This window comes from Betta splendens, chromosome 8 (assembly GCF_900634795.4).
Source record: "Betta splendens chromosome 8, fBetSpl5.4, whole genome shotgun sequence".
NCBI lineage: Eukaryota > Metazoa > Chordata > Actinopteri > Anabantiformes > Osphronemidae > Betta > Betta splendens.
In genome coordinates, this window is record NC_040888.2 from 2,991,098 (window position 1) to 3,018,259 (window position 27,162).

Consider the following 27,162-nt stretch of genomic DNA (forward strand, 5'->3'; position numbering starts at 1 on the left):
GAATTGGTTTAGAGCAGCGCTTCAACAATGTTCCCCGAATAAGTGGGAGACGGTGGTTGAAGGACAGAAACAGCGGAAGTGGTGACAGCGGTGATGGAGTAGAGCGGCAGATTCACAGGGAGGCCGTGTTTGTTATGGGCCGTGTAAAGAGCCTGGACACAATACCTGAAGTCTAATAGAAGGAAGGCTGAACACGACAGCAGACACATCTCTGTTTGGGGTTTGAGGAGCTTTTATGTTTCACGTCAGACTTGTGTGTTTGTCCTCTGACGGTTTGTTTTTGTACTCAGTGAATTATTAATTGTATAAACCTTGAAAAGCTTCTTTTTAATCTTTGGCATATTAAAGATTCTTTGGTCAATGTCATTTATTTAGTGACAATGATTCAAACTGTTTCTTTGGATGAATGAACTATGAACATATGCAGCAGTAGCTACAAGTAAAACCTACTAATGAAACAGGAAACCGTGAATCTCTTGCTGTTTTAAAGGCTCCTCTTGTCTGTCTCCTCCTCTAGAGGGCTAAAATTGGTCCAGGCAAGAACACGGAGGGGAAGTCGGCCAATGCTGCGTCCCGCTTCGACTCCAACGGGAACCAGGACCGCATGAAACTCTCTGACTTCAACTTCCTGATGGTGCTGGGAAAGGGCAGCTTCGGAAAGGTGAGGGTGGAGCTCTCACGTAAACAGTGAAACCAGGCGGGAGGACATGACTAAGCTGCCAACAGGTGCAAAACGGCAGCCATTCTCCACAGATCTACATTAGTAGAAGCTGCTGTGTGTCGCTCGGCCTTTGGAGGAAAACGTGGCTTCTCCTCACGATCACGGTGAAACGGCAGCAGCGCTCCCTCTACAACCTGTCATGTCTGGAGCGTCCATCGTTCCTGACTCGTCCCGATGCGCGTCCGGACCATTCGATCCGTCCGTCCACCCGTCCGTCAGCGCTTCCTGCTTCTCCTTGAGCCTTGCAGGGAGCTGGAGCTGATCCCAGGTCAGACTGGGCAAGAGGACGCGGGTGACGCATCCGAGTCACACCTGCAGCCAATGAAGCGTCTTTCATCTGGGGTTTATTCATTATGAAGCTATAATGTATTATAGGGCTTATATATTATGAATCACATGTTGTTTACTAGACCTCTGTTTAATGGTGGATATCTACTGTGAGCATTGTGTGCCTCTGTGCACTGGAGCCATTTAATCTGATGATGAATCTGAAGGATCCACGTGCAGAGATTAGCACAGAGTCGGTGGGAAGGAGTGAAGCGCAGGTGGAGACGGATGAAGGTGCAGAAAGATGACGTGACACGTGGAGAGAGAGATGTGAGAGGGGGCAACGTTGACATGAATGAATACAGACAGAGGTAGAAATGTCTGACTGAATGAGAAGCAGAGAGCGGCCTTGACGAGGAAAACTGACGCCGATGAATGGAAATCAAGGCGAGAGGCAGCGAGAATGAGGGGATGCGGCGCGAGAGAAGATTGGGTAAATGAAGGGTAGAGCGGAGGGAGGAGAGAGGGAGGGAGAATGACAGCGAGGGAGACGGAGTGAGACCATTGTGTTCATTAAGAGTGTGCGGGCTGCCTGTTTCCATGGCAACAGGCATTTAAAGCCACACCGAGGCAACCGAGCGGAGTCTCCATCGTTCGGAGGCGCGTCGTCTCCGATTCCTCTAAGGTTCCTCTTAGGTTCCTCTAAGGTTCCTCTAAGGTTACTCTGAGGTTCCTCTTAGGTTCCTCTGAGGTTCCTCTTAGGTTCCCTCTAAGGTTCTTCTGAGGTTCCTCTACGGTTCCTCTATGGTTCCTCTAAGGTTCCTCTACGGTTCCTCTAAGGTTCCTCTATGGTTCCTCTGAGGTTCCTCTTAGGTTCCTCTAAGGTTCCTCTACGGTTCCTCTACGGTTCCTCTATGGTTCCTCTGAGGTTCCTCTGCGGTTTCTCTGCGGTTCCTCTGAGGTTCCTCTACGGTTCCTCTATGGTTCCTCTATGGTTCCTCTGAGGTTCCTCTTAGGTTCCCTCTAAGGTTCTTCTGAGGTTCCTCTACGGTTCCTCTATGGTTTCTCTACGGTTCCTCTAAGGTTCCTCTACGGTTCCTCTAAGGTTCCTCTAAGGTTCCTCTACGGTTTCTCTACGGTTCCTCTAAGGTTCCTCTACGGTTCCTCTACGGTTCCTCTGAGGTTCCTCTATGGTTCCTCTAAGGTTCCTCTACGGTTCCTCTAAGGTTCCTCTCAGTCCCCGCGTGGACCTGACGCTCTCCTCTTCATTGTTCCCAGATGAGATATTCACCTTCCTGACTCTTCCTGCATAATGAGCTGCTCTACCGCTGCCGCCCGTTGTTGACCTCAGAGCTGCTGAAGTTCTGTTGATTCTGTTGACACACAGATGCGCCCGTTCCTCCACCTCCTGCTTTTTCTGCCGTGGTTCCTGGTCGTTAACGCGCGACTGAAGCGCTGCTCGACCCGCCGTGATGCCACCACTCGACGCGGGTCCGCGCGGTGCTGACGATGCAGGATGACTTCACCCGACCTGTCACTTCACATGACCTCATGCTGTTTGTTTAAAAAGAAGAAGCAGCGTGAACTAAAAATAGTTTTGATGCTCGTCTAGACCGACTCCACTGGTCGCTGTAGTGAAAACATGAGCTGTTCCACCCATTGTGTAACTAAGCCCAGGAGAAGAAGGATCCGTTGCAGCGATTCGGTGCCGCCGGGCCGTCGCCCTCCTTCCGTCTGGGACTCCGTCCTGCAGTAATGGCGACATGCACTTTGTGACAGCTCTCTATAACACAACACAGCCGCTTTAATACGACGGCGCCGGCCAGCGCCTCCATTCATTTCCCTCTGCAAGGTCAGCAGAGACAGCGGCATCGCTCACGGCCGTGACAGTCGACCCTGCGCACGTTCCCTGGATGAGAAGGCGTTGCCAACGGCGACGGTTCACGCGGCGGTGTATGAATGAACGAGGCCGTTTCAGGCTGACGTTCAGGAACTGAATCCTCGGGAGGTGGTGGAGGTGACGCGTCTTCAGGAGCTCCCGCTTTAGGGTTGTGTGCGTGCGGCGCGGAGGCATCTGCTTTAAGGATGCTTCGTCTTCTTCCGGCGTCCTTGTCCGTGCGGCTGCATAAAATAAGCCTTGAGCCAGATGGTGTCCTTCCTCTTTGTACAGAATGAGAGTTTGTATTTACATAGGGTCGCCATCCACCCACCGACCAAGCAGTGACCAGCAGGAAATCACTTCACTGCATTCCTTTTGTCCTTATGCAGATTCACATATAAGGTCTGACGATGAAACGACAGCTCGTTTGTTGAGGTCTCAGCACTCAATTAGCCTCGTGGGAGCTACAGTCCCACAACGCAGAGATAGAAGCGTTAGATAGAAGATGAAATGTTTGAGTGACGCAGAGAGAGCGAGGGAACGAGAGAAGCGGCCAAAACGAGGAGGAGGAGGACGTTTGCGCCTCGTTGACGGGGTCACAGTCTGTGCATCTGCAGCCACGCAGATGTGCTCCACATGTGTCCTGGACTCCACACTTACATTAGAAGGGATTCTGCCGTCGGCCTCTCTCCTCTCCTTCACACGTTTTAATCCCACTGCCTTTATGGAGTCAAACCTCAAGTAAATACACCAGCGTTGTGCTAATGATGATACCTGTAGTAGTGTTCATGTATCATGTCAAGGAGCCTAATCGCCTCCTTCAACCTTTCCCAGCTTTTCTCTCCTCAAATAACGTCTCACAGAGCGACGAGTCGGGACTTTGCAGCTCTTTTCCGGGTCTCGCTCTCTCTCAACCGCCGCTCCCCTCACTTCCCCTGCTGCCGCTGAGCGCTGCCTTCTGCTCCGCAGGTGATGCTCGCGGAGCGCAAAGGCACCGAGGAGCTGTACGCGATAAAGATCCTGAAGAAGGACGTGGTGATCCAGGACGACGACGTGGAGTGCACCATGGTGGAGAAGAGAGTGCTGGCGCTGGCCGGGAAGCCGCCGTTCCTGACGCAGCTGCACTCCACCTTCCAGACCATGGTGGGTCCCCACTTCCTGTTTGCCCCCTGCCGTGTTCATCTGGGGCTGAGCGTCTCCCTGTGAGGCCCACAATCCATCATCGCAGCCGCACTATTCCCTCCAAACGCGCACCAAATCCCCCCACGCTCCCTCACATTCTGCGCCTTATTGGCAATTTCTGCAGATAATGGAGGCGAATTCGGCTCCTGAATTAATGCTGCTGTTTTCCCGCACAGACAACAACTCAATCGCCTGTTTCTCGCCGCCATCATCCTCCATCTCCGCCTTTTATCCCCCCCCCCGTTTTCATTTCTGGCGGTTTTCCGTCTAGATCCGAACTTCATTCCTCTTTCATTGCACCTGTCACTCTCCATGAACAGCCGCCGTCTCTGAGATCTCACTGCCGACCTCCACGTTTGACCTCTGTCCCTCTGTCTGACCTCTCATCGCTCCCCAGGACCGTCTGTATTTTGTCATGGAGTACATAAACGGTGGAGATCTCATGTATCAGATTCAGCAGGTCGGCAAGTTCAAAGAGCCCCATGCTGTGTGAGTACACACACACACACACACACACACACACACACACACAAAGCCTACAGATAAAAGCGCCGATACTTTTCAGTGCTGTCATAACATCAAATCTTAATCCTCTGCTTAAAGGTGTAGAGTCACATTTTTTTTAATCTCACTGAATGAGCCATCAGCCGTCTGTCGGGCTCAGGTGATGGATGAGCAGCCGGAGCAGAGCCCCGGGGCTGAAAGACTGTTGTTCGCCTCGATGCACGTTGCTGCTCCGCGGAACTTCAAAGGAATGAACGTGATCCCGCGGCTTCGGAGGACTTTCTGGCGTGTGAAACACCTCCGAACCCGCGGCGTGTAATTGCGGGCGATCGCGTTCGAGGAGCGGGCTGTCGGGAGGAAGCGAGCGCCGCGGAGCAGTTTGCCCTTCGCTCGCCTTGAAGGGAATCAGCTTGAAGGTTCGGTGAAGGCGAGTCCACGAGCAGCTCCTTCATCAACGGCCACCGAACTGTTCCACCGTTCGTCAGACGGCGGTCGGTGACGCTTTCATGAAACAAGGCCGAGCGTCCGAGCTCCTGTTGATCTCATCAGCTGCTCTGAGCTCAGGGAGACATGGCCGACCTTTACGCCAACACACACCTCACACAGCCACCCCCCCCCCTCCTCCTCCTCCTCCTCCTTTCACTTAGTCTCCTTCTAATCAATGCCGGTTTCCTGCGTGTAGGTTCTACGCCGCTGAAATCGCCATCGGCCTGTTCTTCCTGCACACGAAGGGCATCATCTACAGGTGAGCTCCACCTGCAGCTCAGAGCCCAGAGCACGCGTGTGCCCTGCCTCAGCCGTGACCCGCTCTCTGTGCAGGGACCTGAAGCTGGACAACGTGATGCTGGACTGCGAGGGCCACATCAAGATCGCCGACTTCGGCATGTGCAAGGAGAACATGCAGGACGGCGTCACCACCAAGACCTTCTGCGGAACCCCGGACTACATCGCCCCCGAGGTAACGAGCATGTGCTGAACGCACCCTGAACGCACCCTGAACGCACCCTGAACGCACCCTGAACGCACCCTGAACGCACTGTGTCGCCTTTCAGATCATCGCCTACCAGCCGTACGGCAAGTCTGTGGACTGGTGGGCCTTCGGAGTGCTGCTGTACGAGATGCTCGCTGGACAGGTCTGTGTGCGTGTGTGCGTGCGTGCACGTGTGTGTGCGTGTGTGTGTGTGCGTGCGTGCGGAAAAGTAGCTTGATTTGGGAGTGCAGCATTTGTATTCATGAGCGAAGGCGGAAAAAAACAAAACCTCCTGATTGTAGCATTTAAGGCCTGACACTGTGTAATAAAAGGTTAGCTCCTGCGTTGCGTCTCCTAATGAGTTTTCCTTCATAATTGTTAGGAGAGATGTGACATTTCCAAATCCTGCTTTCTCATTAGCAGTAGATATTGTGTGTTTGCGGGTCCTGCAGGCCTGGGGGGGTCGGTGCTGAACTCTAAGCCTCCTCCGTGTTTCCCTGCTCTGCTCTGCAGCCTCCGTTCGACGGCGAGGACGAGGACGAGTTGTTCCAGTCCATCATGGAGCACCACGTCTCCTACCCCAAGTCTCTGTCCAAGGAGGCCGTTGCCATCTGCAAAGGGGTGAGTGGACACGGGGGGAGGGAAGGAAGCAGGAAGTGAGGGAGCGAGGGACCAGGAGGAGGAGGCAGAGAAGGACATCACCGCTATCTGCATAATTAAAAGCTGTATTTGGGTGAAACAACATGGGCTCTGCTTCCGTCTCCTTCAGTCTCCTCCTCCTCCTCCTCCTGTCATCACGCCGTCCTCCTCTGTCCTTCCTCTGCATTCTTTACAGTTAAGCTGCGGTTTCTCTCTCTCTTTCTTTTTATACATGCTTTCTGTCCTTCTCTCGTTCTCGCTCTCCTTCGCACACACACACTGCACCGCTCTAATAGCTGCTCACTTGGCTGCGGAGAGTCCTCCTCAGAAAAGACCCGTCAGTTCCAGATGATGCCATGACACCTCCCAGCTGGGTGTGTGTGTGTGTGTGTGTGTGTGTGTGTGTGTGTGTGTGTGTGTGTGTGTGTGTGTGTGTGTGTGTGTGTGTGTGTGTGTGTGTGTCTGTCTGTCTGTCTGTCTGTCTGTGTGTGTGGGAGCTGGAGCTGGTGGTGACTTCTGCCTCATCCTCCTGACGTGATGCATCACTGAGCACGACACACAACACACACACACACACACAATCCGATGTGTGCATTTGGTCGCCCGCTGTCATTTCACTGACAGTCAGATGCTAAACTCAGTTCAATTAATGACTTTGCTAGTACTAGGTTTTAGAGGGATGTGCTGCTGAATGACAGATCATCAGAAACACATTATCAGTAACACGCTGCTACCAAGCGAGCGTTGCGTCGTGCGCTGAGGGGGGACTTCTGAACCGCGACGCGTTGACCCAGCGCGTGACTGGCGCCCGCGCCCACGCGCTACACAACATCTCCATTTGGAGACGGTGGAAGGACCGTGTCCAGTTAATGTTTCAGGACTGTTCGAACCCGGTTTAAACTTTCATGGACCGCTGTCTGGAGCTGTTTTAGCGGCGGGAACAGCTTCTGCTAACGGTCGTATCTGTCTGATGGAAACAGGATTATTGTTGGGAAACATTTTAGCAGCAAGATCTTAAGGTGGAGAACAAGAAGTCATGTGTTTGTGTCCCTGCAGCATCTCTGCATAAAACACTAGCAGCCACTAACAGAGATCACAGAGAAGTCTCATCATCCCAATGGTGACGCCGCTGTTTCCTCTAATGCCAGCTTTGATCCAGCGTCAGCATCAGTCAGACAGTGGGACATTACGCTAAAAGCACATGGCTGGATGTGGATGCGGATGCGGATGTGGATGCAGGGGTCGCTGGGGCGGTTCTACATCACTTAGACCGGTTGGTGTGAGGTGACGTTGGTCGGGTCCAGGTTCTGGTTCCTGTAGAACCACAACGCTAAAGGCTGAAGTTAGAGCTTCTGCTAAGAATCAGCCAGATTTCTGAATGTCCAGGTTAGGCAACACACCTTCATGATGAGTGAGTGAGTGAGTGAGTGAGTGAGTGAGTGAGTGAGTGAGTGAGTGAGCAAGTGAGTGAGCAAGTGAGTGAGCAAGTGAGTGAGCAAGTGAGTGAGCAAGTGAGTGAGCGAGTGAGTCTGTGCTCGTGTGAGCGAGTGAGTCTGTTCTCGTGTGTGCTAGTGAGTGAGCGAGTGAGTGAGCGAGTGAGTCTGTTCTCGTGTGTGCGAGTGAGTGAGTGAGCAAGTGAGTGAGCGAGCGAGTGAGTCTGTTCTCGTGTGTGCGAGTGAGTGAGTGAGTGAGCAAGTGAGTGAGCGAGCGAGTGAGTCTGTTCTCGTGTGTGCGAGTGAGTGAGTGAGCGAGTGAGTGAGTGAGTCTGTGCTCGTGTGTGCGAGTGAGTTTGTGCTCGTGTGAGTGAGCGAGTGAGTCTGTGCTCGTGTGAGCAAGTGAGTGAGTGAGCGAGTGAGTCTGTGCTCGTGTGAGCGAGTGAGTCTGTGCTCGTGTGTGCAAGTGAGTGAGTACGCGAGTGAGTCTGTTCTCGTGTGTGCGAGTGAGTGAGCGAGTGAGTCTGTTCTCGTGTGTGCGAGTGAGTGAGTGAGTGAGCAAGTGAGTGAGTGAGTGAGTGAGTGAGTGAGTGAGTGAGTGAGTGAGTCTGTGCTCGTGTGTGCGAGTGAGTCTGTGCTCGTGTGAGTGAGCGAGTGAGTCTGTGCTCGTGTGAGCAAGTGAGTGAGCGAGTGAGTCTGTGCTCGTGTGAGCGAGTGAGTCTGTGCTCGTGTGTGCAAGTGAGTGAGTACGCGAGCGAGTGAGTCTGTTCTCGTGTGTGCGAGTGAGTGAGCGAGTGAGTGAGCGAGTGAGTCTGTTCTCATGTGTGCGAGTGAGTGAGTGAGCAAGTGAGTGAGCGAGCGAGTGAGCGAGTGAGTCTGTTCTCGTGTGTGCGAGTGAGTTTGTGCTCGTGTGTGCGAGTGAGTCTGTGCTCGTGTGAGTGAGCGAGTGAGTCTGTGCTCGTGTGAGCAAGTGAGTGAGTGAGTGAGCGAGTGAGTCTGTGCTCGTGTGAGCGAGTGAGTCTGTGCTCGTGTGTGCAAGTGAGTGAGTACGCGAGCGAGTGAGCGAGTGAGTCTGTTCTCGTGTGTGCGAGTGAGTGAGCGAGTGAGTCTGTTCTCGTGTGTGCGAGTGAGTGAGTGAGCAAGTGAGTGAGCGAGCGAGTGAGCGAGTGAGTCTGTTCTCGTGTGTGCGAGTGAGTTTGTGCTCGTGTGAGCGAGTGAGTCTGTGCTCGTGTGAGTGAGCGAGTGAGTCTGTGAGTGAGTGAGTGAGTGAGTGAGTGAGCGAGTGAGTGAGCGAGTGAGTCTGTTCTCGTGTGTGCGAGTGAGTGAGTGAGTGAGCAAGTGAGTGAGTGAGCGAGTGAGTGAGTGAGTGAGTCTGTGCTCGTGTGTGCGAGTGAGTTTGTGCTCGTGTGAGTGAGCGAGTGAGTCTGTGCTCGTGTGAGCAAGTGAGTGAGTGAGTGAGCGAGTGAGTCTGTGCTCGTGTGAGCGAGTGAGTCTGTGCTCGTGTGTGCAAGTGAGTGAGTACGCGAGTGAGTCTGTTCTCGTGTGTGCGAGTGAGTGAGCGAGTGAGTCTGTTCTCGTGTGTGCGAGTGAGTGAGTGAGCAAGTGAGTGAGTGAGTGAGTGAGTGAACGAGTGAGTCTGTGCTCGTGTGTGCGAGTGAGTCTGTGCTCGTGTGAGTGAGCGAGTGAGTCTGTGCTCGTGTGAGCAAGTGAGTGAGCGAGTGAGTCTGCTCGTGTGAGCGAGTGAGTCTGTGCTCGTGTGTGCAAGTGAGTGAGTACGCGAGCGAGTGAGTCTGTTCTCGTGTGTGCGAGTGAGTGAGCGAGTGAGTGAGCGAGTGAGTCTGTTCTCGTGTGTGCGAGTGAGTGAGTGAGCAAGTGAGTGAGCGAGCGAGTGAGTCTGTTCTCGTGTGTGCGAGTGAGTGAGTGAGTGAGCAAGTGAGTGAGCGAGCGAGTGAGTCTGTTCTCGTGTGTGCGAGTGAGTGAGTGAGCGAGTGAGTGAGTGAGTCTGTGCTCGTGTGTGCGAGTGAGTTTGTGCTCGTGTGAGTGAGCGAGTGAGTCTGTGCTCGTGTGAGCAAGTGAGTGAGTGAGCGAGTGAGTCTGTGCTCGTGTGAGCGAGTGAGTCTGTGCTCGTGTGTGCAAGTGAGTGAGTACGCGAGTGAGTCTGTTCTCGTGTGTGCGAGTGAGTGAGCGAGTGAGTCTGTTCTCGTGTGTGCGAGTGAGTGAGTGAGTGAGCAAGTGAGTGAGTGAGTGAGTGAGTGAGAGAGTGAGTGAGCGAGTGAGTCTGTGCTCGTGTGTGCGAGTGAGTCTGTGCTCGTGTGAGTGAGCGAGTGAGTCTGTGCTCGTGTGAGCAAGTGAGTGAGCGAGTGAGTCTGTGCTCGTGTGTGCGAGTGAGTGAGTGAGCGAGTGAGTGAGTGAGTCTGTGCTCGTGTGTGCGAGTGAGTTTGTGCTCGTGTGAGTGAGCGAGTGAGTCTGTGCTCGTGTGAGCAAGTGAGTGAGTGAGCGAGTGAGTCTGTGCTCGTGTGAGCGAGTGAGTCTGTGCTCGTGTGTGCAAGTGAGTGAGTACGCGAGTGAGTCTGTTCTCGTGTGTGCGAGTGAGTGAGCGAGTGAGTCTGTTCTCGTGTGTGCGAGTGAGTGAGTGAGTGAGCAAGTGAGTGAGTGAGTGAGTGAGTGAGAGAGTGAGTGAGCGAGTGAGTCTGTGCTCGTGTGTGCGAGTGAGTCTGTGCTCGTGTGAGTGAGCGAGTGAGTCTGTGCTCGTGTGAGCAAGTGAGTGAGCGAGTGAGTCTGTGCTCGTGTGAGCGAGTGAGTCTGTGCTCGTGTGTGCAAGTGAGTGAGTACGCGAGCGAGTGAGTCTGTTCTCGTGTGTGCGAGTGAGTGAGCGAGTGAGTGAGCGAGTGAGTCTGTTCTCATGTGTGCGAGTGAGTGAGTGAGCAAGTGAGTGAGCGAGCGAGTGAGCGAGTGAGTCTGTTCTCGTGTGTGCGAGTGAGTTTGTGCTCGTGTGTGCGAGTGAGTTTGTGCTCGTGTGAGTGAGCGAGTGAGTCTGTGCTCGTGTGAGCAAGTGAGTGAGTGAGTGAGCGAGTGAGTCTGTGCTCGTGTGAGCGAGTGAGTCTGTGCTCGTGTGTGCAAGTGAGTGAGTACGCGAGCGAGTGAGCGAGTGAGTCTGTTCTCGTGTGTGCGAGTGAGTGAGCGAGTGAGTCTGTTCTCGTGTGTGCGAGTGAGTGAGTGAGTGAGTGAGTGAGCGAGCGAGTGAGCGAGTGAGTCTGTTCTCGTGTGTGCGAGTGAGTTTGTGCTCGTGTGTGCGAGTGAGTTTGTGCTCGTGTGAGTGAGCGAGTGAGTCTGTGCTCGTGTGAGCAAGTGAGTGAGTGAGTGAGTGAGTGAGCGAGTGAGTGAGCGAGTGAGTCTGTTCTCGTGTGTGCGAGTGAGTGAGTGAGTGAGTGAGTGAGTGAGTGAGTGAGTGAGTGAGTGAGTGAGTCTGTGCTCGTGTGTGCGAGTGAGTTTGTGCTCGTGTGAGTGAGCGAGTGAGTCTGTGCTCGTGTGAGCAAGTGAGTGAGTGAGTGAGCGAGTGAGTCTGTGCTCGTGTGAGCGAGTGAGTCTGTGCTCGTGTGTGCAAGTGAGTGAGTACGCGAGTGAGTCTGTTCTCGTGTGTGCGAGTGAGTGAGCGAGTGAGTCTGTTCTCGTGTGTGCGAGTGAGTGAGTGAGCAAGTGAGTGAGTGAGTGAGTGAGTGAGCGAGTGAGTCTGTGCTCGTGTGTGCGAGTGAGTCTGTGCTCGTGTGAGTGAGCGAGTGAGTCTGTGCTCGTGTGAGCGAGTGAGTCTGTGCTCGTGTGAGCGAGTGAGTCTGTGCTCCTGTGTGCAAGTGAGTGAGTACGCGAGCGAGTGAGTCTGTTCTCGTGTGTACGAGTGAGCGAGTGAGTGAGCGAGTGGGTCTGTTTTCGTGTGTGCGAGTGAGTGAGTGAGCAAGTGAGTGAGCGAGCGAGTGAGTCTGTTCTCGTGTGTGCGAGTGAGTGAGTGAGTGAGCAAGTGAGTGAGCGAGCGAGTGAGTCTGTTCTCGTGTGTGCGAGTGAGTGAGTGAGCGAGTGAGTGAGTGAGTCTGTGCTCGTGTGTGCGAGTGAGTTTGTGCTCGTGTGAGTGAGCGAGTGAGTCTGTGCTCGTGTGAGCAAGTGAGTGAGTGAGCGAGTGAGTCTGTGCTCGTGTGAGCGAGTGAGTCTGTGCTCGTGTGTGCAAGTGAGTGAGTACGCGAGTGAGTCTGTTCTCGTGTGTGCGAGTGAGTGAGCGAGTGAGTCTGTTCTCGTGTGTGCGAGTGAGTGAGTGAGTGAGCAAGTGAGTGAGTGAGTGAGTGAGTGAGTGAGTGAGTGAGCGAGTGAGTCTGTGCTTGTGTGTGCGAGTGAGTCTGTGCTCGTGTGAGTGAGCGAGTGAGTCTGTGCTCGTGTGAGCAAGTGAGTGAGCGAGTGAGTCTGTGCTCGTGTGAGCGAGTGAGTCTGTGCTCGTGTGTGCAAGTGAGTGAGTACGCGAGCGAGTGAGTCTGTTCTCGTGTGTGCGAGTGAGTGAGCGAGTGAGTGAGCGAGTGAGTCTGTTCTCGTGTGTGCGAGTGAGTGAGTGAGCAAGTGAGTGAGCGAGCGAGTGAGCGAGTGAGTCTGTTCTCGTGTGTGCGAGTGAGTTTGTGCTCGTGTGTGCGAGTGAGTTTGTGCTCGTGTGAGTGAGCGAGTGAGTCTGTGCTCGTGTGAGCAAGTGAGTGAGTGAGTGAGCGAGTGAGTCTGTGCTCGTGTGAGCGAGTGAGTCTGTGCTCGTGTGTGCAAGTGAGTGAGTACGCGAGCGAGTGAGCGAGTGAGTCTGTTCTCGTGTGTGCGAGTGAGTGAGCGAGTGAGTCTGTTCTCGTGTGTGCGAGTGAGTGAGTGAGCAAGTGAGTGAGCGAGCGAGTGAGCGAGTGAGTCTGTTCTCGTGTGTGCGAGTGAGTTTGTGCTCGTGTGTGCGAGTGAGTTTGTGCTCGTGTGAGTGAGCGAGTGAGTCTGTGCTCGTGTGAGCAAGTGAGTGAGTGAGTGAGTGAGTGAGCGAGTGAGTGAGCGAGTGAGTCTGTTCTCGTGTGTGCGAGTGAGTGAGTGAGTGAGTGAGCAAGTGAGTGAGCGAGTGAGTGAGTGAGTGAGTCTGTGCTCGTGTGTGCGAGTGAGTTTGTGCTCGTGTGAGTGAGCGAGTGAGTCTGTGCTCGTGTGAGCAAGTGAGTGAGTGAGTGAGCGAGTGAGTCTGTGCTCGTGTGAGCGAGTGAGTCTGTGCTCGTGTGTGCAAGTGAGTGAGTACGCGAGTGAGTCTGTTCTCGTGTGTGCGAGTGAGCGAGTGAGTCTGTTCTCGTGTGTGCGAGTGAGTGAGTGAGCAAGTGAGTGAGTGAGTGAGTGAGTGAACGAGTGAGTCTGTGCTCGTGTGTGCGAGTGAGTCTGTGCTCGTGTGAGTGAGCGAGTGAGTCTGTGCTCGTGTGAGCAAGTGAGTGAGCGAGTGAGTCTGCTCGTGTGAGCGAGTGAGTCTGTGCTCGTGTGTGCAAGTGAGTGAGTACGCGAGCGAGTGAGTCTGTTCTCGTGTGTGCGAGTGAGTGAGCGAGTGAGTCTGTTCTCATGTGTGCGAGTGAGTGAGTGAGCAAGTGAGTGAGTGAGTCTGTTCTCGTGTGTGCGAGTGAGTTTGTGCTCGTGTGTGCGAGTGAGTTTGTGCTCGTGTGAGTGAGCGAGTGAGTCTGTGCTCGTGTGAGTGAGTGAGTGAGTGAGCGAGTGAGTCTGTGCTCGTGTGAGCGAGTGAGTCTGTGCTCGTGTGTGCAAGTGAGTGAGTACGCGAGCGAGTGAGCGAGTGAGTCTGTTCTCGTGTGTGCGAGTGAGTGAGCGAGTGAGTCTGTTCTCGTGTGTGCGAGTGAGTGAGTGAGCAAGTGAGTGAGCGAGCGAGTGAGCGAGTGAGTCTGTTCTCGTGTGTGCGAGTGAGTGAGTGAGCAAGTGAGTGAGTGAGTGAGTGAGTGAGTGAGTGAGCGAGTGAGTCTGTGCTCGTGTGTGCGAGTGAGTCTGTGCTCGTGTGAGTGAGCGAGTGAGTCTGTGCTCGTGTGAGCAAGTGAGTGAGCGAGTGAGTCTGTGCTTGTGTGAGCGAGTGAGTCTGTGCTCGTGTGTGCAAGTGAGTGAGTACGCGAGCGAGTGAGTCTGTTCTCGTGTGTGCGAGTGAGTGAGCGAGTGAGTGAGCGAGTGAGTCTGTTCTTGTGTGTGCGAGTGAGTGAGTGAGCAAGTGAGTGAGTGAGCGAGTGAGTCTGTTCTCGTGTTTGCGAGTGAGTTTGTGCTCGTGTGTGCGAGTGAGTTTGTGCTCGTGTGAGTGAGCGAGTGAGTCTGTGCTCGTGTGAGCAAGTGAGTGAGTGAGTGAGCGAGTGAGTCTGTGCTCGTGTGAGCGAGTGAGTCTGTGCTCGTGTGTGCAAGTGAGTGAGTACGCGAGCGAGTGAGCGAGTGAGTCTGTTCTCGTGTGTGCGAGTGAGTGAGCGAGTGAGTCTGTTCTCGTGTGTGCGAGTGAGTGAGTGAGCAAGTGAGTGAGCGAGCGAGTGAGCGAGTGAGTCTGTTCTCGTGTGTGCGAGTGAGTGAGTGAGTGAGTCAGTGAGTCAGTACTCATGCGTGCGAGTGAGTGAGTGAGCGAGTGAGCCTGTGCTCATGTGAGTGAGTGAGCGAGTGAGTCTGTGCTCATGTATGCGAGTCAGCGAGTGAGGCTGTGCTCGTGTGTGCGAGTGAGTGAGTGAGTGTGCAGACGGTGAAGCGGTGCGTTACAAACGTTCTTCAGCTCTAACCTAATGAGTTGTGACTGCGGCTCCTGAGGGAGACACACCCACCTCCACAAACAAACACGCTGACATCATTAGCCAGTGCCGCTCTTAAGGTTCTGTGTGGACACGCATCAGAACTGCTCTTTAAACACGCCCGCGGACGAACGGCAGTGGAGCACATTAAAGGCAGGAGGTCGGCGTCGTTCTTCTATTCGCTCCTCAGGGAGCAGCATCTGAGGCCGTCGCATGTTTAATGCACCTGAAGAAATAATACTAATAATATTCAATCAGTTTAACAGCGGTGGCACAGGAACCCTTGAATGGCTCCAGAGGGAAAACGGGGCGATCACACCGTCCTGTCATGAACGTTAGGATTAAGGAAATGTTCCACGTCACAACAACGCACGTCATTAACGCCCACACGGTTCAGAGGAGTCGCCTCATGATGAGATGGGACGTGTCAGCGGCTGCTTGTTTGTCTACGGGCATGTTTTCTCAGAATTCTGACTATATTCACCTCTTTTTTCTCCTTTCACAGAATGGAATTTTATTTATTTTCCTTTATTCTTTTCTATCCACTCACGTCCCTTTTTCACCTTGATGAAACAGCTGTGAAACAACGAATTCATATAAATCCATTCAATGCTGCTCAGACTATTCATGCACTTCATCTCCTACTTTATTCATCGTCTTGTTTAATGAACCCTCGTCTGACTTTGTGTTCAGCGTGAGGTGATAGATTGAAACGTGGAACCCTGTCGGCAGCTCCTGCACCGTGGCTGCAGTGTGTTGAGCCCCAGCTGACTCCTGCTTCTGTGGCTCCTCAGATGATGACCAAACACCCAGCCAAGCGGCTCGGCTGCGGCCCCGAGGGCGAGCGAGACATCAGGGAGCACAGCTTCTTCCGCTACATGGACTGGGAGAAGCTGGAGAACAAGGAGGTGCAGCCGCCGTTCAAACCCAGAGCTGTAAGTGTGACGCGCGCCAGAGGAGTTTGACTGCGCTGAGCTCCTGGTGAACAAGCAGCTCCTCTCCTGCTTCACTCTGTCTCTGATTTTACTCATGCTCCACTTTAAATGTGATGTTTCTGTCTTTCCCCTGGTCTGTGTGGGGCACTGCAGGTAAGTCTGCTGCTGCTGAGGTTGATGATGATGATGATGATGATGATGATGATGATGATGATGATGATGATGATGATGATGATGATGGTGGTGGTGGTGGTGGTGGTGGTGGTGGTGGGGACTGTGTGGTTGTCAGCTAAAGGTCCAGTGAAGGCTGTGATCAGACAGAAGGACGACGGTGGCCGCAGTCTTAAAGGAGTTATAACGAGGGCCATGATATAAATTTGCTGCAAATGTTTCTTTCGGTGCATAAAGAGAGATTTGCTGCTCCGCTTTGTTTCGTCGAGGCCTCCGGGTCACGGACGCCTCCCGACAGCGGGAGCAGGCGTGACCTGAAACAACTGGGCTTTATGTTTTCACCCCTTACGGCCAAATTAGTTTGATCATAACCAGAGTCAGAATGATGTCATCCCAGATACACACACACACACACACACACACACACACACACGCGCTGCTTTTATGCAGCTGTCTGGGCCCGTGGGGGTTTGTGTGAGTCCATGCTCCCAACCTGCAGCTGGAGGTCGCCACTTCAGTCCTCGGGTCCAACCCGCTTCCTTTCTCCTCGTGGACCCGCCTCCTCGTCCCGTTGGACCTCCTCTTAACTTCTGCGCTTTGCCTCTTCGAACCCAGTCGGCCCAGTTGGACTGGTTCTGGCCGTGTAGCGCTCCCGCCGCTGCTCCGGCAGCTCTGACCTCTATAAATCACTGCTAACGGCGGATGTCGGTGCCTCGGCGTGTTTGACTCTGGAGCAGGTGAACGTGTGAACGCGTGAACGTGTGAACTATGGCTGACTGACTGACTGCACCTCCCTCTCACGCACGCCGTCACCTTCCTGACTCCATTTGAATACATATCGCTGTGCACCTGTCGCCACCCGTCTGTCCCTCCACCGATCCATCTGTCCTCCGCTGCCGCGCGTCGTCCCATCTGTCTCCCGCATTCACGTGTTTTTCATTGTCCTCTGCGCGTCCTCGCTTTCCTTGGGTTCGATTCTGTTGATTCGCACGCTCCTCTGAGCCGAGTCTCAAAGCGAAGCGGACGTGGAGTGCACTACGCTGGTCGACAGGGCGCTTTTTGTTCGCCCTGTCTCGTTCCTGGCAGACAAATCTCCACAGAAGCACTTCTTTCCCACTAATGGAGCATTTGACTAAACCCAAATCCAGTTACAGGCCTGTAATTAAAAAAACGATTTAACCTTGGATGTGAGACGGGAGTCACTTAGGACATCAGCTGACGCGCTCTTGGCTCCGAGTCGAGGGCTGAACTGATACTTCGTGGCGCTCGTTTCTTTTCCCTGGGTGACAAACTCCTGTCATCTGGATTCCCCAACAGATTAAAACGAGTAATTAGCTGGAAATACCATTTGACCCTGGTGCATTTCTCATTTCACGTACTTCCCCAAACTCTAAACAGTCTGGCTTAATTTCTTTTGGTTTTCCAAGTTGCAGAGATTTAATGAGTTTGTCGTTTTCCTTTGGGTGATGTTGTCAGAGGACACCGAATCCTTGTTGTGTTAATTAAAGCTCAGGCGCAGTGATAGAGACAGAAAATATGGGAATAGCTTAGCTTAATATGGCTGCAAGGTATCCTGCTGGGAAAATATAGATTTCAAATTAATAACTTGCTTCATACACTTAGATGGACGCGCGTCTAAGCTGTTTTTTGGGTGGAAGTGGACAGAAAGAGGAAATGAAGCTGAGTGAAATGAATCAGGAGATCGCTCTTTAAGATTGTGCAACTGTCGGGGCCGAATTAGACTCAGAGATGCTTGTGTACACTATAATAGCAGGAGCGGCTCTCCGCGGTTTTAATTAGTAACATTTAATCGCAGAATATCTTTAAAATATCTTAAACGCCGCGACAAACTCCAGAACTGAGGAGCTTTGTGAGCGGCTCCTCTGCAAAGCAGCTGATTATCTGACTTGTTTTATCGTATCTCAGCAGGTCTCCGCAGCTGCGGAATATAATTAACCCTCAATTACGCATAATCATCTCATCGCTTTGAGCCCCCTCTTGTACGACAGTGTGGAAACCCCACCGAAATCCAAATATTACAGCCCTGCAGTGATGATGGCGTTGAGGAAGTGGCTGGTTCTGCGCGGTGGTGCACTTCCACGGGCCGTTTGAGACCTCAGCCTCGCTGTTCTGTTTGAAACTGGACTTGAATATGTTTCAAATATTTGACGAAGGAAGCGTAAACCGGAGGCGCGCTTGATTTCGTCATCGCCATTTTAGGAAAACGCTAAAATGGAGCGATGAATCGAGCTCCTCGGGTCCCGACACTTGTTCTGATATTTGAAAGCGTGTTCACGTGATGTCATCTCACGCCCTGGTTCAACCCTCCATCCCCCCTGTTTTGTTTTCCTCCCCCCTCCTCCCCTCCCCACTCATTCCTCTCCATCCCCACTCTCCCCCTGCTCCTCCCTCCTCCTCCACAGTGTGGACGGGACGCTGAGAACTTTGACCGCTTTTTCACGCGCCACCCGCCCGTGCTGACGCCGCCCGACGAGGAAGTGATTCAGAACCTGGACCAGGACGAGTTCCAGGGATTCTCCTTTATCAACCCAGAGTTCCCGGGAACCCCGGCGCCCGCCGGCGCTGCGGAGCAGGCTTGATTTCAGCTGGCGCACGGACACGTGGACACGACACGCAGGCATAGATTCAGTACAATGACGAAGCGAAGATCACGCTGCTGCTGTTTGTGCCGTCGTCGTCCCTGCGAGGCCTCGGCCTCAACCGCTTCACACACACACACACATGCACACATGCACACACGCACACATGCACACACGCACGCACACACACACACACACACGCACACACACTTGAGCTAAGCATGAAGCACGCTTTGTTCACACTGCTGCAGCCTGGATCACGCACTGGTTTCCTCTGAGGGTCCGTGTGCAGAAAACAAACTCCAAGAATAAGTTTGACATTTAGCAAATATGCTAATTTACTTAAGCATTTGCTCCAATCAGACAAACTCCTTATCTCACAGCATGCCGTCACCCTGAGACCCGTCATAGCTGAGCTGCATGCAGGTCTATTGATGCATGAACTGACCGTGAGTAAGAAATCTCCTGCCCCGTTTATTACACATCACTTGATGGAGTGTGTGGGAAATATCTCACCCGTGTCCCTTTTGTGTTCCAGACTTAAATAATAATTTCAGAAAATGTTGAACTTCTCTTTTTGCTTTTTACCCCGATCCTGATTTGTGTTAACTCGTGCTGCTCGCGGTGTGAACAAACCGCTTCTGTTTCGCTGAAGTGACACAAAAATCATGAAATGTTGAAATTTACAGCCAGAGATAAAAATGAGAGACCAATTAGGGGAAATGTGGAAGCGCTTTTAAATACGAGTTATGACTTTCACAAACTGTCACTGTTCTGTTGCCATTTCATGTAATGACTTTTATTTTGGTGGGGATGGTGATTTAACTTTTCTTTTCTCATTCCAGTGCATTGTAAGCCGTGCCCATAGCTCCGCTGTGCTTCGTAGCCCCTGTGTGATACTGATGGTGTCTGTACATTTACTCTTATCTTAGCTGAAACCGGAATGCTTTCATACCTGTGCATGAGTTCCTATTGATAATAACCAGCTGCATTCTAGCGTCTGGTTTTCAAAGTCAGAGCGCTGACGTCACATTTGTGCCACAAACGTCCACAGATGTCAGATTGTGTGCGCGTTGGTTTGTAGTTTAGCACTTGGACCATGATGTTAAAATGCTGTTGGAAGACGTTGTCAGTTATTAGTTAGAAAATACTACTTCCTATACGCTTATCTAATATTTAAGCCACGCAGGAGACTAGCAGTGAGCTTCTCTTCATTTTACAACAGCATGATTCTAATACTGGCTCTTTTCTAGTGTACAGTATTTGTGCACGTGTGTGTTTTTTTTATGTGTGACTTCTGTTCGTGTGGGTTTTCGTATCTCCTGCCTGGACCTCACCTTTCCATCCGTTTGTGCGCTCGGTGTCAGCATTTCCCTTTACTTCCAACCAGCTGGACGTCGGCAAGGAGGAAGAGAAGCGAGGAAGAAGAGGGTTGGTTTGATTTCCTGTGGAGATGTAGTGACGTTAGTTCGGTTCTACCGGACCCATTCACACAAAGCGGTTAGAGACCTGAGCATCTGGAGCGCCTCTCGTCTAGTTTATCGTTTGCTTTTGAGGTCGGGAGGATCTGAAGCTCAACTCACTGTGACTGGTGCTCTGCCTGTGCTTCTTCCTGCTAGCAATAACCGCCATCGCTGGGCAGAGCCGGTACTGGAACCTGGTTTAGGACTTAGAGGAAAGGGCCCAGGGGATTGTTAAGCTCAGTGAGCGAGTGCATCTTAGCCAGAAAGAACGGATTCAAAATCATCATCACAGACAGAACTGTCATTATGAGCGTTTACTCGTGTTTATCAGTGAGAAGGACCTGCACGTCGTTTCATCTGGACCTGGACAGTAGGAATTTCAACCGCATGTTTATGACCGGATCTGGTCTGAGTTGAACCAGATCCAAATCACAGTGATTCCAGCGAGTTTATTTCATTTAGCAAACACGTTCTGGGGTCTTCATGACTGTATGGGTGTCTGTGATTAGAGTCAGGAAGTGCAGCTGTTTTTGGTAGAACCTTTACTGTTCGGGTTCTTCACGTTCTGGATATTCACATCCGTCCTCTGGTGCGTTCCTCAGCCTTGAGCTCGGGTCCCCTTCAAGTCACGCCTCTCTTTTATGTGTGGAAGCTGATTTGCTAGCTTAGCCTGGTAGGAGGTCCCCTCCCACAGCCCCCTGTGGTGCGCCCATTCAAAAAGGTGCATGCGTTCTAGTGTTTTCACATCTCAAGTGTGAAAGTAAAGGCAACTATTGTGTTTGTCCATTGTCTGTCATACTTCAATGTCAGTGTTTTTTACAGACACCTATATTATTATAATAGCTCATATTTATACATATATCTTTATATACACGTGAGCATAGTACGCAGCACGTGGTCAGTGTTATTGGGGATGAAAGGCTTTGTGTCGTCATTACTGCTGGAGGAGAAGCAAAATGAGCCGTGCATGCAAAACGCAGTTGTTAGTTAGGATTTATAGGCATTTACCACATTAGGGTGATTCATGTTTTCTCTGTCAACAGTGCTTCAAACGTGTGATTCAAGCTGTGTGTGCAAAGAAACGTTGAAATGCATCTAAAGGAAAAAAAGAGGCGACGCTGCTTTTCTCGATGCTTTCCATGTGCCAAATACTTTTCTTGTTTTCCAGGAAAAACAGGCGTGAGTTAAATAAAAATGCGACGTAGACGATGTTGTTCTGGTTTTTGCCCTGTGCTTTTCTGTGTGTGTTGGTTTGAGCCCGCGGTCGACTGTCTCCTAATTTATTCCGCTGTCACACAAACACGTGTAGCGACTGTGATTGTGGGAGAGAACGGAGGAAGAGCGGAGGACAGAGACGGAGAGGAAGGTAAAACAGATTAAAGTGATGAAGAGAGACAGTCGGGGAAAATGGGAACGGAGCAGCAAACTGAAAAAGACAAAGAGGAAGCCGAGGAGGTGGTCGGAGAGGGAGGCGGGGGAGCTGTGAAGCGAGGAGGCGACTACGACAGGCTGTGCATATTTCATGGCTGCCACTTATCATAAGAGCCTTTCGCTGATGGGGGAGCGAGGGTCTGATGACTTCAAGGAAATAACACGCACGCGGAGCCGCTCGCTCCCGGACCGGGTCAGCGCGTGTGGCGCCGTTCGCTACGTTCTTATGTTTAGACGTGTGGGCGAGCTGCTACGTGGCCCAGTGTGATGGGGAAACAGCGTGCAGCTCCCCTGAGGGAGCACTGGTGTTAGGACCAGTAAAGAAGAAGAAAGCCCTTATTGGTCGTTATCACATTCTATGTAACAATGAAGCTGGTCTCCTGCATCTGCATCTGGGGACCAGTTGTTGCCATGCAAAGCGCCCGGGGTGCCTGTGCAAAGTGGTCTCTCATGGGGTTTGAACCCGCGACCTTCCGCTCCCCAAACCAACGCTCTGTCACTGAGCCACCAAGCCAAAACGTGTCAGGAGGTCACACTTTAATGACATCATCAGGTGTCAGCGCCAGAGGAAGCAGCCCCTCAGCATCGCAGCGCCGCCACCTCAGCTGAGTATTCAGCCAACGCTCATTCCACCTTCACGCTAAACTCGTGTTCTATCACACACACCGAGCTCGCAGACTCTACCCTCCATGTTGACTCTATGCTAATGCTGTGTTTCATGGAAACGTATTAAACCGGCCGTTCAGATTCCTGTGTAACAGTAAGTTCCAGCACATAAGCTCCATAAAGTTTGTATTGGAGTGGATGTAATAGCCAGTGTACACAGTAAGCTGCAGCAGTGCTGGAGTGCGTGTGATAATTAATTCCAAATGTTGCGGCCCCAAAATTAAAGCCAGTGGCTTCGACACAAAGCAGCCCGAGCTTATCAGCCCAAAACAGGTCAGCGTTCGATAGCGCCTTTCATTCACCCTCCTCTCCTCTTCACCTCCCTCCTTCCACTATGCCGCGCGCTCTTCCCCACATCCTCCGCTGACATCGGCTCGTCTCCCACTAATCCTCTCTTTACTGAAAAGAGCTGGGGCGAGAGAGGGAGGGGGGGGGGGCGAGCGAGCCAGCGATGGAGAGGAGCGAGGGGAGGACGGAGCGAAGAGCCCACGTTTAAAGGCTCCCACTGCCAAAACCTCTGGCTCTGATGTGGAAAATAATCACGCCTTGGCCCTGGTGCTAAAAGAACTGGCTTTTCTATCTGTGCATCGACACCGACGGGCTGCTGATATTTCATCTCGCCCCCCGTCCTCTGCTGCGCCTCTTCCCCTTCCCGTATCTCTGCCTCTCTTCCTCACAGCGTTAACTGCAGCTGAAGCGTGCTGAGATGGAACACATTATGAGCTGGCCTACATGGCTGGCAGCTCTGTGTGTGTGTGTGTGTGTGTGTGTGTGTGTGTGTGTGTGTGTGTGTGTGTGTGTGTGTGTGTGTGTGTGTGTGTGTGTGTGTGTGTGTGTGTGTGTGTGGTAAATAACTGTGTACGGCCTCCAGCCGTGGGTTTAAGTCTGATAAACTTCTAACTGCAGGAGTCCATGTGTTACTTTGACTGTGTATCAATCGACAGCGAAGCGCATCATGTATCAGGGCTCACATGTGGAAGGCATTCCCCGCGGGGATGATGATGGAGATGCATGCTAATCAGAATGGCTCCGTGTAGCGCGGTGGGGAGAGAGAGAGGCTGCGGGGCGATCATGAAGCCGGATGCGGTGGTCGTTGAACCCGTTCTCTCCCTGAAAGTTTAGCAGGAAACTCCCCCCAGTCCACAGTCTCCTCAGGCCAAACGTGGCTGCTGCAGGTGCAGGGACCGGCGCTGGTTAGAGGCCGGGCCGGGCCGGGTCCGCTCCAAAGACAAGACGGGCGAACAAATCATCATGGAGTCATGTGACCTCATGGAAACGTAGCGCTTTCATCTGCTTGAATAAGAGACATCAACTACATTTGAAGAATAAACGTTGGATGGTGGAGCAGCGGACGTTGCTGGACCGGTGGATGAGGCCAGAACCGCGCGGTGGTTCTGGGAGCTTCTCCCAGAACCACCGAGGCCGAGGCCGGTCGGCACAAGGTAGGAGGGGAAACACTGGCTTTTTTTTCTTGTTCTATGTGTGTGTGTGTGTGTGCTCCACTTCGTTCGTCTTCGTTAATAGAAAGGGTTAAATTCAGCGTCCACTTGTTTTAACGCTGGCTCTTCCTCTCTCCTCACCTTCGTCCTCTCCTCCCTCCTCCTCCTCGTGCCCTGAGTCGTTCTTCTTCTTCTTCTTGTGTTTCCAGACTCTACAAAGCGCTGGATGCTCCGCGAGTGTTTGGCTCTGCTCATAAATATTTCTGCTTGTGGATTTCCTGAGATTAGGGTTGCGCCCGTGCTGATGCACATGCAGGTTTATCAGACTCACGTTCGCTCCTGCTCCTCCTCCTCCTCCTCCTCCTCCTCCTCCTCCGTGGAACCTCTCTCCAGGCCGTGCACCGCGTGGCGTGAGGCGATACGGCCGTATCGCTCTCCGCACGCGTCCCGATTCCCTTCACCTCCTACATGGAGCCACAGCTGCTGCCTCACGTTGTCACGTCGCCTCTTTCTCTTGTGCCACTTTTGACCACTTTTCTGCTCTTTCCTGCGTTGCTACTTGTAGAATTATATTTAGTCGGTCTATTTTGCTGCTGCTCTGGTTTTAGATGCTCCAGCTGCTGCAGCTGTTTGGCGCCTAGTTCAGATACGTGACGAGTGTATTTGTCACAGTAACTTTCTCTTCCTGCCTCTGAATGTTACACAAATCATTATTGCACCATGTGGGACGTCTGCAGACAGGGGAAACAGAGGATTAGCCTTGAGGGGGGACAGGACAGGACACGGTTGTCCCCGTTATGTTTTGTGTAGACTCGCGTCCTGCTGCTGCAAAGCAAACACAACAGTGAACCTCTGCACAGTAGTGAAGGTTGGGCATCCAGGTGCTTTTACTCCTGCTCTTAACTAACATTCTCTCTCTCTCTCTCTCTCTCTCTCTCTCTCTCTCTCTCTCACCCCGCTCGCCCCTGCAGAGGACCCGCAGAGACACCTGCAACTTCGACAAGGAGTTCACCAAGATGCCCGTGGACCTGACGCCGACGGACAAGCTGGTGATCATGAACCTGGACCAGGACGAGTTCCTGGGCTTCTCCTTCACCAACGCCGAGTACGCGGCGCCGGCCAATTAGCGCCGGTGGAGCGGCGCCAGGGCCCGTGTGGGAAGACCACATGAGTCAGTGTGTTCGGAAAACGTCTGCGTTCTGTTAATACTTCAGCACAACAACGGTATCACAACACTGAACTTGCGCAAAAAACACCAGATACCAAAGATTTGGAAGTATTGCGTCAGAAGCATCCTGGTTCTGTTCGTGCTCCATCAGGCTTCTCTGTTTATAATATCGGCTCATTCAAACGCTGCAGCTGCAAACAAGGTGGTCAGTTCCTTTCTTCGCTGATGACCCAACCTTCTTTATTCATATTGTGGACGCGGAGAAGGATGCACATTTCAATCACATGCTTGTTCACTGGTATTTTGCTGCTGTCGCTAATTAGTTCATTATGTGTGATGAGCTCTATTTAGAGGAGAACCCGGGTTGGTTCCTGTTCAAAGTGGGCGTCTTAGTGGTGACTTATGAGCCTCTGCCTCCTGCTGTGTGTGTCCTCACCATCGCTGCCTGTTTGAACCAGCCTGTTCACCATCATGGGCCGCGCTGTGGAAGTGCTGACACATGCTCAGGCTGAACATCTCACACTGGGCCATCACTGAGGAATTTGCTTAATGAGCAAACTTCACAGCCTGTCAAGCTGTTTTTATCTGTCTTTCTCCTCTTCTGGCTCCCGCCTTCTCTTTTCTCTCCATCCCCTCTGTGTTTTTTATTTTTTCTTCCTCCTCGTCTTTGTTTTGGCTCTAATCCGTATTTATGACAAGGCCTCACTGGGAGCCTGGTGTGACGCGGTGTCACAGGGCTGGCAATGCAGCCGTCACCAGTGGAGCGTGGCCACATACACACGTGTGGACGATCACGCGTTAAATGAGGAGCTGCTCTGACAACCCCCAAGCGAGCGTCTCCACAAACAGCAATAAGAACCACAGCAATGCAGCTCGTCTCCGTTTTTTACTTCTGTGTGTGTGTGTGTGTGTGTGTGTGTGTGTGTGTGTGTGTGTGTGTGTGTGTGTGTGTGTGTGTGTGTGTGTGTGTGTGTGTGTGTGTGTGTGTGTGAATATGCTAGCGTTTGGTTGCATAAACACGCATAGAGTGCAAGTATGTAATAGATTCTAAGTACAGGATGAGGCACGTGTGTCGTTTAAGCCCGTTCCTTGAGATTCAGCTTGAAATCAGTTAACCTGCCTTCGATTACTTATAACCACACACACACGAACACACACACGGTACATAGGTGGGTTGGCGTTGTGTAACAAGGCGGACGGTGACTGTGAAGCGTTCGCTCCTGGAGGCACACGAGATATAAACTGTAGGTCCAAGATAACAGTCACAGACAGTGGTCTCATATCTATATATATATACATATATATATACAGCTCTCGCTGTAAACAGACATAGACACTAACTCGTCCCCGCTCTCTGCAGTGTGTAGTCACGGTGTTGTGTATTATAAGGCGTTCACAGTGTGGTTTCCTCTGGCTTTTTCATGCGTAGACGCGTACGACGCTCAGGTTCATGTTGTAAATATCGCTCGACTTTAGACCTTGAAGCATTGAATGGCGCTCGAACGCTGCGCCCGTGAATGCGTGTGCTTGAGAGACTAAGTGAATGTATGTGCGTGTCACTCAGATATATGACGTGAAGTCACATTTATTATAGGTCTCACCTTTATTCTGGTTATAAATCTCCATTCTCTGGCAGTGACAGCCGCCACCGGCCTCTGGTAGAAAACGATGGAAGACGTCAGACTCATGTTAAAACAGGTCTTCTCACACACTAAGGTGCAGTTTAAGATATATTTGGTGTTTGAACCTCTGGGTCCGGACCACAGGTTATTATACTATGCATGCATGTGATGAGTCTCTCTCATATCTTGGCTTTATTCTATACTAAGTGTTGGTTGATGGACTGGTGTGTGATAATTAATACGGTTTATTCTGCCAGTACGTCTTCTCTCACCTACTTACTGAATGTTATACAGTACAAGGGTTCTGCTTTGTTTGTACACACATAGATACTGTATTTTCGAGTCTATAGAGGTAAGAGTCTTCCATTTCTGATGTGTTAGGGGTAAAGTTACATATGTTTATCACTTGAGATAAATAGAAAGTTCCCATTTAAAAGCCCATCGCTCTTCGGCGTTCTGGCCTAAATGTGCATGTCTTAAATAGGTTCCTTTCCTTCATTCTGACCTTTTCTTTGATTACGCCTTCCCATCTGTCATTTTATTTTTCTTCTGACCTTTCCTTCTCTGTCTTCCTCTCTTCCTCTCGCCCTCAGCCTCCTCTCTATCTTTTTCTTTGCTAATTTTCTATGTTTGTTGACCTTTCCTCCTCTCCTTTCCTCTTCGCTCCCCTTCTTCTTCTGTTCGACTCCCTTCAACCTGCTTTCCTGCCCCACTGTTTTTATTTTTGTCTGTGCTTTTAGATATTCATTTCCACATGCGTTGTCACTTTTATTTCTCACCTGGAGTCTGATGAGCTCTTGTCGTTTTACACGTCGAGTCGCGACGGCTACATTTTGAATTTATTTCTGCCAGCTTCACACGTTCAACAAGTAGCTTAACACGAACCTAAGGATAATTTACAGTCTTTACATGCAGATGCTACAAAAGAAGAAAATCAAGCTGTTTTGTGAAATAGTTTAAAAGTAAGAACGTTTGTATTGTGCTGTTTTCAATTGTTGAATAAATCCTGTTGAAAGATCGCACATTGCCTCATCTCCACTTTCAGCCCATCGATGTGAACCTTGAGTCATTTCTATGGAGGACGTTCAGTGTGTGACAGTTTGCTGCTACGACGTTGTACTGAAGCAGAGCAGTGAATTTGATCCACATGCAGCTTGTGTTCCAGTACGTAGACGTGTTCGTCGCTGAGTTAACTGGCGAAGCTGCTGCAGTGGGCCTGTGGAGGATGGGGGGGGGGTGACACGGTCGACAGCAGGGCACTGCAGCACAGACGCACACATG

The 27,162-nt window shown here is 51.8% G+C and overlaps 1 protein-coding gene across 2 annotated transcripts in view; it reads left to right on the forward strand.

The window, feature by feature from the left end:
- The window catches only part of LOC114860819 (protein kinase C beta type), a 52,552-nt gene extending 25,649 nt beyond the window's left edge, over window positions 1-26,903 (forward strand). The window contains exons 9-17 of one of the 2 annotated variants that reach the window (XM_029159731.3): window positions 518-661; window positions 3,837-4,010; window positions 4,447-4,538; window positions 5,236-5,298; window positions 5,373-5,511; window positions 5,606-5,686; window positions 6,037-6,144; window positions 15,181-15,321; window positions 24,063-26,903. In XM_029159731.3, the coding sequence (XP_029015564.1) occupies window positions 518-661; window positions 3,837-4,010; window positions 4,447-4,538; window positions 5,236-5,298; window positions 5,373-5,511; window positions 5,606-5,686; window positions 6,037-6,144; window positions 15,181-15,321; window positions 24,063-24,218 (1,098 nt within the window). In that variant the 3' untranslated portion in view covers window positions 24,219-26,903. Of the gene's footprint in view, window positions 1-517; window positions 662-3,836; window positions 4,011-4,446; window positions 4,539-5,235; window positions 5,299-5,372; window positions 5,512-5,605; window positions 5,687-6,036; window positions 6,145-15,180; window positions 15,322-17,915; window positions 20,762-24,062 lie in introns of those variants that run through there. The other variant, XM_029159730.2, reaches the window with a different exon arrangement.
- Window positions 26,904-27,162: the final 259 nt, after the last annotated feature.